The sequence below is a fragment of the Carcharodon carcharias genome, chromosome 16 (assembly GCF_017639515.1).
Source record: "Carcharodon carcharias isolate sCarCar2 chromosome 16, sCarCar2.pri, whole genome shotgun sequence".
Lineage (NCBI taxonomy): Eukaryota > Metazoa > Chordata > Chondrichthyes > Lamniformes > Lamnidae > Carcharodon > Carcharodon carcharias.
The window spans coordinates 99,962,414-99,977,888 of NC_054482.1; the positions used below are offsets into that span (position 1 = coordinate 99,962,414).

Consider the following 15,475-nt stretch of genomic DNA (forward strand, 5'->3'; position numbering starts at 1 on the left):
TTCTGTAGTCTTCTCTTTAATGTTAATAAAACCAAACTAATTGTGCCAACGCATGTTATTGGTATCAGTTTGAAAATTGAGAATTACCCCAGGTATTTACGTAGCTTAATTTCATTCCCTGGCAACTACATTTTCTTCAGTGACCATCCAATCAGTAGATAAGGAGTTTCAACATTGTTACAACAGTTTGACATGAGGGATTAAAGCCCTTATCAAGACTTTGAGGTAAAGTAATTGAGGGTTAATGTTTCCTGATAACTCACTCAGAAAAACAAGATCGGAATTCTTACCTAACTCCAAATTTGCAATCCTTGACAACTGACTTAAATTTACCCATATTATTCTGACACCTTGCTACACTTTTTGTCAGGAGAATTATTCATTTTCCCTCTAATGTTTTCACTTTTGGAAAAATGTATTTGGTGAAGCTCCTACTTAATTTATCTTTCCAAAGATCACACGATGAATACAGGTGAGAAAAGCCATTCAAATCATATTAGTTAACACATCTGAAACAGGCTACAGTTGTTGCCATCATTGAATCCAACTGTTTCTTAAAAGATGCCAAGATCTTGGCCTCCACTCCTCTGTCCGAAAGTGAAACTGTGTTTGCAGATCACTTTCACAAGAGGAATTTTCCAAGATCAATCCTACATTTATCTTCCAGTTTGAAACCTGTGTCCCTTTCTCAAAATTCAATTTTAAATAGTTTTCCAGATTGGGTTTGCTATTTATCAATGAAAGCCTCATGGATGGTAGAGGGAGAGGGGGAAGAAGCATTAGGGCATTCCAATGATATTTGCTTCTTTTACCTCGCATTGCTCCTTTAAGGTACTTCTTAAAACCTACCCCTTGGACCAAGCTTTTGGTCAATTGCCCAAATATGTGGCTTGGTAGTATATTTTGTTTTATAACACTCCTGTGAATCACCTTGGGACATTTGATTACATTAAAGATGTGAAATAATTGCAAGTTCTGTTGTCGAATGCCAGACAAGCAGGTCTGATAACTTAAGAGACAACAGTGGAGGGTCAACACAGGTTAATTACTGGTTTGCATTTTAAGCAAATAATTAGAGGCACCATTAGCCGTTATCTTCTCACTCTGCTATTTGCTAAGCTGTACCCTTGGGGTCATAACCTCTTTTGTTATTTGCAGTGTTTAAACCTGGATAAATTTGAAGGCCTTTCTGATGAGGGGCAGCTCACCCACCGGGCACTTTATCTGTTGGAAGAGAACAAGTTTTGGGCTGGGATTGTGTTTGTGGACATGTATCCCTGGACAAGCAAGCTTCCAACTCATGTGAAATACAAAATACGAATGGACATTGATGTAGTGGAGAGAACAAACAAAATAAAAGACAGGTCAGTTTCATAAACAGGATTGCAAGCTCCAGTCAGTGCAATGCACCAACAACTAACTGCAAACTCTCAGCAAGTGAATAAGACAGCATAGGGAACATTCTCATTCTAGTGACGGTAATATCCAAACTATGACCTGCAGGCATTGCATCACCTTTCACCCTTGCCCATCTGACCCCAACTACAATGACACGCCCTCCCATAGTCTTCCCTGAACTGGAGCAACATGTCCAGTTCGAATGCAACCAACAGTTAAAAAAGAGGTCAAGTTTGTGTGTATTTTCAGTTGCATAGGGTCTATTGGAATTTAACACCAGTAACAACTTTATTGGGAAAGTGTAGGGTATTGGCAGGGGTGACAATGGGCTGAATGATTTCCCCCCAACCCCCGCCAACACCCCCCCATCCCGCACCACCCCCCACCTCCCACCCCCCACCACCCCCCCACCCCTCCCACCCCCCACCACCACCCCCCCCCCCCCCCCCCCCCACCCCCACCCCCCAACCTCCAAAATCAATTCTATATATTGAATACAAGAGCAAAATACTGCAGATGCTGGAAATCTGAAACAGAAACAGGAAATGCTGACAATGCTTGGCAGCTCTGACAGCACCTGTGGAGAGAGAAAAACAGGGTTAATGTTTCAGATCAGTGATCTTTCATCAGGACTAAGGCAGAGGAATGGGGCACGTGTGGTTGATTAGAGATGGAAGAGCAATGAGTGAATGATAGGATCCAATGTTCGGTGGAAGATTGCGAGGGGAGAGCGAAGCAAAGCCATAGATAGACTTGAAAACTTTTAGAAGGTTTTTCTTGGCCCCCATGATGCTTTTAGTTCTGAGGAGAGTGACAATTAAACACACATAACTGCCTCCAGCTCCCCCTCACAAAGCCTTAAACTAAAGATTAGGAACAATAACTATTCCCAGGCAGGTTGCTCTCTTTGGTTGAGGTGAAAATTGAAAAGGCCCCACGGACTCTAATTCACTGGCCCCATCCCAAGCATTGTGCAAATACATTGATCCTTTAGCAAAAAACAATCAAAGCCATTGCTGAACTTGTGTTTTATGATGGGCCAAACAATACAATAAAAATCGTGTCTATTGGCAGAGACATGAAATGTCATGGTAAGAGCTTAAGGCATTGAAACTCAATTCATGAAGCTATATTCGCTCCTAGAATTGCAACATTTATACAGTGGATGATTGTTTCACACAGTAAATCAGAGAATCAGAGTAGGACAATTTGAACGATCCCCATGGCTGCTGATTCCTCTGAGCTTCGGTCCTCTTTGTTTCATGACTTTTTGTTTTACCTTATCCTTATCCAAACCCATTTCCAGAGCCTATACATGGCTAAATGTAAGAGGTTTTTATCTTCAACTGGGCAGTAATCTTGTAAAGTGGATCGCCCACTCTTTAAAGACCTAATGTGCTTTTCATTCCGTTCCATTGAAGATGAAAATCTGCCTCGTAGTGCTCTATTTTCTCTTGTAATGAAACATATCACTCACTCAAGCCTCACTCGCCAACAGAACCTCCATTCCAACAGCCTCTAGCTCAGTCACACTGCCAAATCTATGTAGAAGAGAATACAGAATGGCTTGCTCTCTCAAATAAACAGAGACACAAAAATAATGTTGAACTGCATAATCTGATCTTTTCACTAACGTGAGAATGCATTAGTGCCAAAAGTAGGATTTATGCTATTATTATAGGGCCACTGCAATTAAATCAGAACAGCAACTTGGACAAAGTTGCAGTTGCTGTGATGGCTCAATGGGTAAGGGCACCACATGCTGTGGACTTGGGCCATACAGATTCGGAAGTTCTTCAATATTGGTGCTTGGCCTGTACTAAGTTACCTGAAAATTGTTGAGCACTGAAATTGCCCCACAGTTTCAGAGATAAAGAGGAGAAAACTAGCCAAGACAACCATTCCTGATTACAGTCCAGTGACCTCTGTTGTAAAATGCATTTGTGTCAGCATTTGCTATGGGCAAAAACAGGCCAAGGTATGATACCCGCTGTGGGCACCTGGTCTGACAATACAATCTGGATTCAGGTGTGAAGAATAATCACTTGGGAGACATACCAAAGGATTGTCAACATCTTTGGAATTGGCCATTTCCTCTTTCTCCTTTACATACCGTTCCTCACGTACTAAGCCCCAGAGGCTGCTGGCTTAGTGAACTCACCTGTTCTGTCCATGCACAAATTCCTCCACAGTTTCACTCATTTTACTTCTTCAACCTCCTCCAGTCCTGCATGTTTCCACCCTCTGTGATCTGTGCCCACCACTGTTAGTAAAGTCTTTAGATATTTCAACAAAACTCTGACATTCTCAGTAAATCTACCAATCCTTTTATTTCTCACACCATCTTTAAAAGTGGCCTTATGACCCACCTATTGGGTACATCCTTAGGTCGTCTGTCTACTCTCTCACAAAGGCTCAGTCACTGGCCCTCTTTTCCCTTCAAGAGCCTCTTTAGAGGCAAGTGGCTGTTGGTGAGAATGGAATAGCAGTCCTGGTGATTGATGACCCAGCTGTCAGGGCTACAGAGAGGCACTGTCCCTGCATCCCCCCCACTCCCCCAACACTGCAACCCTGGCTAAAATGTCAAAGAGGAGCCTGCCCACCATCCCTACTGCTCCCCTGCAGGAATTTGATGCTGGGAGCAGCATTAATTACTTTAAAGGCAAGACTCCCATCCCTTTCTCAGGAGAAGTTCTGCCTTCAAGCTCGTCAGGTGGCTGGCAACTTTGTCACCCCAGCAGCGCCAGCTGAGAGCAGTGGCCACAGCTGGGACTGCAGGCACAGCCCCAACATGCTGAGGAGCTCAGTTAAATCCCAGGTCAGGGGTCTCAGTGAAGGGGAGGGCAGGGGGGGGCTTTGGGCAGATTGAAGAGTCCAGAAAGGAGAGTTAAAGGGGTGGGGGGGAGGATGACTTGGGGTTGTGCCTCCGATGGGCCCAGGGGGCTCACAAAGGAGGTTCCCCTCTCCTTAATTTTCCAGCACCAGCCCACGTGCCTACTAAAGCTGCCAGGCTTCCCACACGGCATTGGCCTCCATCCACTGTGGGTAAAATACCGGCAACAGTAGAACGAGGCCCTTTAGTGACTATTAATTGACCACTTAAGGGCCTCAAGAGGACCGAGGGTGGGCAGGCTGCCCAACATCTCCCTTGGCCCCGTGTAAAATTTCAGACAGGTCGGGGGTGGATCTTACATCGGCAGGGGAGTGTAAAATCCAGCCCACGGAGAGGAAGCCCAGTATGTTGTGTGTCCCTTATTCCTCTCTAACAGTAGATTTGTACTGGGTGATAGGATATAAATGTAGGTCTGTTATTTAACAAGAGATAATGAAAAATGGAATTAACTAATTCATCTCTTTAAGGTACAACCCTTTATTAATCCATTGTGTGATAGTCATGCCTGTAAGCCCAGCTTTTCAGTATGATGTTATAAGGAAGGGAAATGCCTCAGGTAATGTTTCCTTCAAAGAGTCAAAGGCCAATTACACTTCAATCCCAGGGATGATGTTCATTAACTGCTCGATCCATTCTTGTGGCTTGCATCACCCAAAGTTCCCAATTAAATAATAATCTTACAACAGATCACAAGATGCATTCGAAAGGCCATTTAGTGCATTTTAGCTCACCATTCCAGAAGAAACCTACATTGCTGTACCCACCCCATCACCACATCTGACTATTTTTTAAAATGATTCCAGGGATTTGTTTCCTTCCCTTTTTTGAAATACATTCCATGCATTGCGGATGACACAAAGATTGGCCAGGTGGTTAACAGTGAGGTCGAGTGTCTTGGGCTACAGGAAGGTATAGACGGGATGATCAAATGGGCAGATAAGTAGCAGATGGAATTTAACCCTGAAAAGTGTGAGGTGATACACTTTGGAAGGAGTAATTTGACAAGGAAGTATTCAATGAACAGCATGGCACTAGGAAGTTCTGAGGAACAAAGGGACCTTGGTGTGTGTGTCCATAGATCTCTGAAGGTGGAGGGGCACGTTAGTGGGGTGGTGAAAAAGGCATATGGGACACTTGCCTTTATCAATCAAGGCATAGATTACAAAAATAGGGAGGTCATGTTGGAGTTGTACAGAACCTTGGTGAGGCCATAGCTGGAGTACTGTGTGCAGTTCTGGTCACCAAATTATAGGAAGGATGTGATTGCACTGGAGGGGGTGCAGAGGAGATTCACCAGGATGTTGCCTGGGATGAAACATTTATGTTATGAAGAGAGGTTGGATAGTCTTGGGTTGTTTTCGTTGAAGCAGAGAAGACTGAGGGGCGACCTGATCGAGGTGTACAACATTATGAGGGGTATGGACAGGGTGGATAGGGAGCAACTGTTCCCCTTGGTTGAAGGGTCAGTCACAAGGGGCCATAAGTTCAAGGTGAGGAGCAGGAGGTTTATGGGGGATGTGAAGAAAAACCTTTTTACCCAGAGGGTGGTGACAGTCTGGAATGCGCTGCCTGGGAGGGTGGTGGAGGCAGGTTGCCTCACATCCTTTAAAAAGTACCTGGATGAGCACTTGGCACATCATAACATTCAAGGCTAAGGGCCAAGTGCTGGTAAATGGGATTAGGTAGGTAGGTCAGGTGTTTCTCGTATGTCGGTGCAGACTCAATGGGCCGAAGGGCCTCTTCTGCACTGTGATTCTGTGATTGATCCGTCAGTGTGCATAGAACTGCCTAACATCAGTCTCAAATATGTTTTTTTATTAGTTTGAACCTGTTGCCCCCCCCCCCCATGGCCTCCTGTTCACTTCATCATTTGTCCCAATTATTCTACATGTTATGTAGAATCAATAAATGTTTCTCCCTCAGGTACTGGGACCCAGGTCCAAGAGCTGACCCAGTAGATGACATGCGCTATATCTGGGGAGGGTTTGCTTATTTACAAGACATGATCGAACATGGAATTATCAGGACTCACACGAACGTTGAGGTGCCATCAGGGATCTATGTCCAGCAGATGCCGTATCCCTGCTTTGTTGATGACATGTGAGTAAAGTCATGTTTGGTGTTTTTATTAAACCTTTCCTCGTTACAAAATCATCGTAACTTCAAAACTTTGGAAGTGACTGCTGGTGGAAAGCTTCACCCATCAAGGTGCAGGCTGCCTATAATTTTCAGACCTGAATTTCCAACATGGGGCTCAACTCTGGGAGAGTGAAAGCCAAAAATTAGCCCCTACACACTGCCATTTATAAATGTGGTCTTTGAGTAAAGTGAAAGACTTTGGGTCTGTACCACATGTTCTGGAATGCTGCTGTGTGAGGTAATTGATACTCTGAAACACACCAGGAACCACCCCTCACCCTAGTATTTCAACCCTTGAGCACAATCCATCTTGCGATTCAGGTTTAGAAAACGTAGTACATAAGCGGAGTACAGCGGATGCTGGAATTCTGAAATGAAAACGGAAAGTGCTGGAAATATTCAGCAGCTCTGGCAGCGACTGTGGGGAGAGGAACAGAATTAACGGGCAGGGTTTTCTGGCCCCGCCCACCGCTGGGACCGCCCAGTCCTGCCAAAAGCCAATGGGTTTTGGGCTGGGCCGCCACACCCACTGTGAGGCGGTGCAGGCCGGAGAACCCCGGCCAACGTTTCAGACCTACGACTTTTGAGTTTTGATGAAAGGTCGTAGGCCTGTAACATTGGCCGGGATTTAGTGGAGCCCGCCAGGGTGGGTTAGGTGGCGGGCAGGTTAGGTGGCGGGCAGGCCCACTTAATTACGAGGGGAGACAGCGCATCCAATCCACATCGGCAGGAAAACTGACTCTCATTATGCCAATGGTGGGAATGGACCAAAGTGGGGAACCCATCCACAGGCTAATTAGGCTCGTTATTGAGCCACCTAAAGTTCATCATACCTGAGCCCTCTGAGAGTTAGTGGTGGCTCTGGCACTCTCCCAAACTCACATGGGTGTCCTGTGCCTCCTGAAGGCCACCCAGAAAACCCTGTCAAATTTGCCAATGGCCTCCCTTAGGGAGTGCCTCCAATTGAGGTACCCAGCTCTGGAAGGGGGTGCCAGATGAGAGCCAACCCTCTGCCCTTGCATCTGCCCCCACACCCAACCCCCAATATGCTCCACTTGCCTCTCTCCAGGGATCCCATGATGACCTCTGGTGAAGGCCTCACTGTATTACCAACAACAGCCGGTGATACTGCCGGCAGTGGAAAACTGCCGGCCTCTGATTGGCTGACATAGAAACATGGAAACTAGGAGCAGGAGTAGGCCATTCGGCCCTTTGAGCCTGCTCCGCCATTCATTATGATCATGGCTGATCATCCAACTCAATAGCCTGCTCCCGCTTTCTCCCCATATCCTTTGATCCCTTTCGCCCCAAGAGCCATATCTAACTCCTTCTTGAAAACATACATCTTTCGGGTGGGGTGGGATTTCTGCTGCTGGGGTCCCAAAACCCATGGAAGACTCAACGCTGGCCAGTTAAGTGCCTGGCACGCGTTTAATTTGGTTGGGCCTCCCCCATGGAAGCAATGCGGGTTCCCCACTGGTTCTCCAACTCTGGGCGGGATTTTCCGGTCCCGCCAAAAGTCAATGGGCTTTTGGCTGGGCCGCCAAATCTCCCGCAACAGGTCCCACCACAATGGGGTCGGAAAATCCCAGCCTCTGTTTCTGCCTCCACAGATGCTGACAGACCTGCTGAATATTTCCAGCATTTTTCTGTTCTTATTTGAGAAAATGTAGTGTTACCTTAAAAATTAGTTCATAAGTAATTTGATTTGAATTTATCATAATAGTGCATAATCTTGTCCAACAAAATGAAAGTAGAATGGATTATGGTGCAATAAAAATACTGAGGTTGACTCCCATTGTACTTGCAGTGAGAGATAATAGAGTCTGAATTAGACAAATTGGGTGAAAGCTGGTCGGCTGATAAAAGCATTTGAGAAACCAGTATAGTGGTAAAGGAAGATTTCAACAGAAAATGGCAAGAAAAAGATGTAAAGGAACAATAATGACAACCTATATATTAACGTTAGATATTAACTATTATTTCATTGTTTATGTCTAATATTATTCTTTAAATTCTTTTCCAACGCAATTTTCCTGCTGCACCTCCGGCCTCTCCTTCCCTCATCCCAACGTGCCTGCTGGTTCTCACCCTAGGTTCATGCTTGCATTAACCCGCTGCTTCCCAGTGTTTATGGTGCTCTCCTGGATCTACTCTGTCTCCATGATCGTGAAGAGTATTGTGCTTGAGAAGGAGATGAGGCTGAAAGAGACCCTGAAAATCATGGGAGTCAGTAACTGGGTGCATTGGGTCACCTGGTTCATCGACAGCTTCACCATGATGGCTGCCAGCACAGTGCTGGCAACCATAGTGATTATGGTAAGCATTCAGATATCAATACAATCTAAACATTTAGCGTTCGCCCTCAGACAACAACAGGCATGGACAAGTTGAATACATGAATAAAGCTGGTGACCGAGTACAGTAGTAACCAGCTGCACTCCTTTGTCACAATGTTACTGCAAGGTTTCTGTTATTTGGGAGCTTGATTTTGCTTAGCTCTTTTTCTGCTTTGACACCAAAATTCTCACCAAATGATGGCAATATGAGAGATTACCTCAACCAGTGGCTGCTATATTTGTCTAAGCTCATTTTACTTGGGCCTTTCTACATTTGACTGTCAGTTTTTGTTTTGATGCTGTAACGTGATGGAATTATCACTGGATGTGGAATGTGATTTGAAGTGGACGCTGATGCACTTTGTTGGAAATCAATATCAAGGGATACATTGGCAGTGGTGCGGTGGGGGGAGGGATAGGGTAGAATTGGAGATGGAGACACTCAAGTTAAGGCAAAAATTGCACTTCTTTGAACTTACTTTTCTTTGTTAATACTGTTTGTTCGTTTCAAATGCAAAAATTAGAAAAAGGAGCACCAAACAATGAGAATATTACTAAAATGGGAAATGGTCAAAACAGGGCAGAGGAATATTTGATTTACAGGGGTAGCCGTTACATTGTGGGACACTGGCTTGTACAGTCATCTTATTTGAGCAGCTTTCTATCTCCCGTAATTTTGTTTAGAAGTGTTTTAGGGCTTCAGGAAAGCTTAGCAGCTGTTCACAAGAAATTAATATTTCAACCAATGATGTTGCACTTATATAGAACATCTTAACGTTTACAGGAAGCCTTAAAGCACTTCACAGACATTGAATTACTTTTGAAGTGCTCTGTAGGCAAACACAGCTATCATCTTGCAAGGATCTGCAAGCAGTAGATTAAATAATGTCTTTTTGTGCATGTTGCTGTTGGGCTTCTTGCTCTTCTTTGAGTAACAGCATGGAATCTTTCACATCCCTTGAGAACAGGTAGTTATGCCCTTGGTTTAATGTCTCAACTGAAACAATGCAGCGCTCCCTCAATCCTACACAGAGTACTTAGTATTAGATTATATGCTCAACATCTGAGTTGAGTTTGAGCCCACAATCTTCCAACCCTGAGATGACACTGCTGCCATGGTGACCCTTAGTTGGAGCATTTCATTGGAATTGGAATTGACACAGGTAGGTTTAACCATTTGACCATTTCATTGTCCATTTCCTCAGGTGACCTGGGCTCATTGGATTTTAAAAATAAGTCCTCCTTGCTAATGGATGCAAAAGGTGAAAGTTGAACAAGAAAATAGCCATATGTGCCTAGCTTCTGTTAACATATTTAACAGAGAATATTGTAGTTTGATCCAGCTCTCAGCTCTCAAAAGTATTTCATACCATGTTGTTATTAATTACATGGATCAAGTTTTATCCAATCATTATCCTACATTTAAAAATTCATAATTGATTTCGGAGCTTAATTAGCACCATTGATATCATGAATCTAGATTTGATTTTATCACCTATCTTTTGTGCATTTATTTAAAATGTCTCCAAACCAGGCCTATGTAAAATGCATTATTATCAAGGTACTTGACTTTGGCCAACCTCCAAATGTTTGCTGCTGTGACTTGATCTTTCTTACAACCTCTAGGAGTTCGTCCAACTCACCGATTATCCTCTACAACTTTAGTCATGCGTCTCTTTCTCCTTTACAGAGAGGAAATGTTCTTCACTACAGCAACTCTTTCCTTCTCTTTGCATTTCTCCTGGTGTTTACTGTGGCCACCATTATGCAGTGTTTCCTGTTGAGCGTATTCTTCTCCAAGGCCAACCTGGCAGCTGCTTGCAGTGGGATAATTTACTTCACCCTCTATCTGCCTCACATTCTCTGCTTCGCGTGGCAGGACCGTATGACCACAAACATTAAATTGGCAGCGGTAAGTTTAATGGATTCAAATGTTTAACCCTTTGAATTATTCAACACTGGTACACATTCAGGCACAAATACATTCAAGATACAGACATAAAAGATATATGAGAGTGTCCATTTATAAGATTTTAAAGCCGTCAAGGAGGTGAACTTGTGTTGTACGCCTGGAAAATGCTCCAAATTTGCTGTTCTAACCTCTACGTCACTCCAGTCGTACCAATAATGTGTAAAGTATGTCATGGCTATAATGGTCTCTGAGGCAGAACATTGTGGGTTCAAGCCCCACTCCAGAGATTTGGGCTCAAAATCTGGGCTGACACTCCAGTACAGTGGTGAAGGTGGGGTGCTCTGTCAGAAGTGCCATCTTTCATTTGAAACATTAAACCAAGGTCCCTGTCCACTCTCATAAAAGTTTGCATACTTAGTTATTTAGTGGTAGCCAAAGAACTACTTGCAATGACTTCTGTTCCTGTTCGCACAGCATTACCTCTGGAGTTTCACAAGGATCTATCCTTGACCCCATTTCTATTTCTCATCTATATATTGCCCCTCAGTGATGTTATCCATAAACACAATGCCAAGTTTCTTACATATGTTGACGACACCGAGATCCACCTTACTACCACTTCTCTGAGTCCCTCAACTGTCTCTGATTTGTAACACTGCATGTTCGACATCCAGAAATGGGTGAGCAGAAATTTCCTGCAGCTAAATATTGACTGAAGTCATCATCTTAAATCCCCACTACAAACGCAGCATCCTAGCTACTGACTCCACCCATCTCCCTGGCAACTGTCTGAAGCTGAGCCAGACTATTCACAATCTTTGTGTTGTATCAGAAGATGAGCTTGTGAACACACATCCGCTCCATCAACAAGACCACCTACTTCTACCTCTTCAATACCTCTGGATCCGCCCATGTCTCAGCTCTTCTGCTGCTTAAACCCTTATCCACGCCTTTGTTACTGTAGACTTGACCCTTCCAATACTCTCCTGGCTGGTTTCCCACCTTCCACATTAGATAAACTTGAGGTCATCCAAAACTCTACTGCCTGTGTCCTAATCTGCACCACATCCCCATTTATCTATCACCTCTGTGCCCACTGACTTACATTGGCTCCTGGTCTCACAACACCTTGATTTTAAATTCTCATCCTTGTTTTCTAATCCCTGTATGGCCTTGCCCCTCCCTATCTCTGTAACCTCCTCCAACCCGACTGGTCTTTGAGACATCTGCCAATTGCATTCTGAAGAACATCCCAGATTTTAACCACTCTGCCTTTGGCAGCCATACCTTCAACCACTTTGGAACTCCTTCCCTAAACTTCTCCACCTGTCTTTCCTCCTTTAAGACACTCCTTTAAACCTACCTTTTTGTTCAAGCATTTGGTCATCTGTCTTAATACCTCCCTGTGTGACTCAGTGTCAGTTTTTTATCTGATAATTGTTGTATGTTGTATGTTCAGTAAGTCTCATGAAGAGGTTCTGAGTCTTGTATGGCTGAACATTAAGTGTTTATTGATAACACATAATTATGTAATATACAAGGTATAACACAAGCTATGAGCTAACTCCATGCTTGCATCTACACAGGTTTCTGTCCAGTCCATAACTGACAGGTCTTAGGTCATGTGTTTCCTTACGTCACACTGTTGACGTTACTGTTTCCCGGTTCCACATTAACCCTAGCTATGCCAGATATCCTTATACTAATCACCTGCGTGAAGTGCTTTGGGGTGTTTTACAAAATTAAAGGTGCTATATAAATGCAAGATGTTGCTGTTGTTACTATAACCATCATGGTCTTTGAGGCAGAACGTTGTGGTTTCCATCCCCACTCCAGAGATTTGGGCACGAAATCAAGGCTGACACTCCAGTACAGTGGTGAAGGAGGGCAGTTCTATCATCTGAAACATTAAATCGAGGTCCCTATCCACCCTCTCAGCTCGATGTAAAAGTTTGCCTGTCACTATTTCAAAGAAGGACAGGGAATTCTCTCCTGGTGTCCTGACCAACATTATCCATCAACCCACACCAAGAAAGAAAGATTATCTGGATAGTAGCACACTGACACTTGTGGGACCTTGCTATTTGCAAATTGGATGCATTACAACAGTAGCTACATTTCAGAAGTAACTAATTGGCTGTAAAATGCTTTGGGATGCTCAGTGGTCGTAAAAGGCTCAACATAAATCCAGGTTCTTTCATTCTTGCTGAGGGTAGTCACAGCTCTTGGCATTCAAGTAATGTTGGTGAGAGTAACAGAAAATGAGCCAATCATAAGACCAGCTGGTAACATTCTTCACTGCTGGATGTGCAGAGAGAATCAGAGTAATGGTGCTTGAAAGTGTCGTCCTCATCAAAGCCATAATGTACTGTGATTTGATTTAAAAGACCAGAAACAGAACAGCAAAAGCCTCCACCATAGTTCAAGTTATAACACCTTGTTGGAAGTTAAAGAGAATTGTGATGAGACCGTTACTGAATCTTCTGTTTCCTTCTTCAAATTTCAGAGCTTGTTGTCTCCGGTGGCATTTGGCTTTGGCACTGAATACCTATCCCGTTATGAGGAGCAGGGACTGGGACTTCAGTGGGACAATATCCGTACCAGCCCTGTTGAGGGAGACGAGTATAATATGCTGCTCTCCATCAAGATGATGCTGTTTGATGCCTTTTTGTATGGAGTACTTGCCTGGTATCTTGATGCTGTGTTCCCAGGTATGCTGACAAGAGATTAAGTGGAGGATGTATCCTTAAAAGATTATTTTTTTCCAGAAGTCTCAAGTGTTTCTAATAATGATGGCCTGTAAACAAATATTACTTCATGGACCTCTCACTCTGACATTTTCTTCAGCAAAATGTAAATTTATATTTAAATCATGCAAGGAATTACAGTCACTGCCAGGTTCAACAGCTTGATTGCAGTGACATGATGGACGATTTCATTATATTGGCTTCTTTAGAGAATTTGCCTCCAAAAGTTAGCAGTCTGCTCATTGTTTCCTTGTCATTTGCTTTTTATTGCAATAATGCAATTTGGAACAAACTTGATAATCAGCCAGGGCTCGAATTAAATTTGGATCTCAAGTGCTCCTTTGTTGTGCCCACAACAGAGCCTGTCTCAGTGTGGAGACATGGGCCAGGATTTTGCCCTCGTCGGGAGGGCTCGGCGGGGGTGAGCAGGAGCGGCCGTGAAAGCGACCACCACCCGCGATCAGGCCCCGACTGCGGTTTCACACTGGCTGGCCGATTAAGGTCCACCCAGTATGAAACGCATGCTGCAGCACTCAGCACTGCCTGGGTCAGGGTGGGAGGAGGGCGAGCGTGCAAGTTTGCATATGCGCGCGAGTGTGCACAATGAGAGCTCCCTGAAGCTCAGAGCTGCCTCAGGGAGCTGAAGATTTAAAAAATGAAAAATAAAAAATTTTAAAAAACATGCCCCCTCATGTGGCTCTGTCACATGAGCAGGGAAATGTTCTGAATGATATGTGAAAATTTTTATTTAATTTTTAGTTGCCATTGGAAACCTCATCCCGCCTGTGGACGAGGCTTCCTAAAAAATCCAAAGGCCGCTTGGCCTTTTCGTCTGCCCTGCCAACCATAAGGATGGACAGGCAGCAAAAAATTAATTCAGTTGGTACCTTAATGGCTTTAATAGGCTCGTTAATTATCAGCGGGCGCACTGCAGACTCCTGCGCCCGCCTGCTGACTGAAATATCGCACAAGTGCGTGATGATATCGGGATGCTTGCCCGACATCATCGTGTGTCATTTTACGCTCATTCGAGTCAGGCGCATGCCCACCCAATCAGTGAAAAATTCTGGTCATGATCTATGATTTCAACATTTTGAATCAAATGGATAATGTAGATGTATGGACTGAGTACAAACACATTGGATGAGGAAAATGTCCTATGAGGAGAACTTGAGCCGACTAGACCTATATTCCCTGAAGTTTAGAAGAGAGATGGTCTAATTGAAAATATTGAATTCTTAAGGGTTTTGACAGGGTACATAGTGAGCAAATATTTCCACTGGCTGGGCAATCTAGAACACGCATCACAGTTGTTCTGAGATGGTCCTTCTTATCTGTGGACTCTAGGTGTAGTACTTGGTTAATAGACAAATTATAGTCATATTCTGGGTATCTGCTTAACACTTGTTTATTGGTGCAACATTTAAAGACGTTACAGAGTAGGAATGTTGCTCCTGGGCATGGTGTTCCAACTTCTCTTTCAAGAGTCTAACACATGTACTAACTGGTGTCAGTAATACATCATCATCTATGTCATATATTAGCTTATCCCATCTGTTAACCCGTTATACTATAGCAGTCTCAGGATAAGGGGATCGTGAATTGGGTTTGGGAGGAGAAGAAATTTCTTGACTCAAAGGTTTGTGAATCCTTGGATCTCTTCATCCCAGAGAGCTGTGGATGTTCAGTCATTGAATATATTCAATACAGAGGTAGATTGATTTTTGGGGACTATTGGGCAGTGTCACATGAGGGGAAAGGACTGGGAAATTTTTCAAACCTCTTTATTTCAAGTTTTACATCGGAGACGATCTCGCTGAGGCAGCACTTTGCCTCAGGGAGATCTGTGCGCTCTTTTGCCCAAGACTGAGGGAATCCCCCCACACCCGCACAGGGAGTGCTTGGTGTTTCCTGGCACATGTCACGTTGGGTGGGCCTTAATTGGCCCACCCACTTAAAATGGCTGTGCGCCCTCAACTGGGGGCGCCAATCGGAGGCCCGTCTGCTGGCACCCGCTCCCGCTCTTCCCCACGCACCCCCCCCCCCC

General features: G+C 44.2%; 1 protein-coding gene across 1 annotated transcript in view; it reads left to right on the forward strand.

Moving 5' to 3' along the window:
- Positions 1–15,475, forward strand: part of abca4b (ATP-binding cassette, sub-family A (ABC1), member 4b) — a 124,659-nt gene that overhangs the window by 24,561 nt on the left and 84,623 nt on the right. The window contains exons 12-16 of the mRNA XM_041208269.1: positions 1,159–1,364; positions 6,215–6,391; positions 8,527–8,749; positions 10,460–10,681; positions 13,188–13,392. Of these exons, the coding sequence (XP_041064203.1) occupies positions 1,159–1,364; positions 6,215–6,391; positions 8,527–8,749; positions 10,460–10,681; positions 13,188–13,392 (1,033 nt within the window). The remainder of the gene's footprint in view (positions 1–1,158; positions 1,365–6,214; positions 6,392–8,526; positions 8,750–10,459; positions 10,682–13,187; positions 13,393–15,475) is intronic.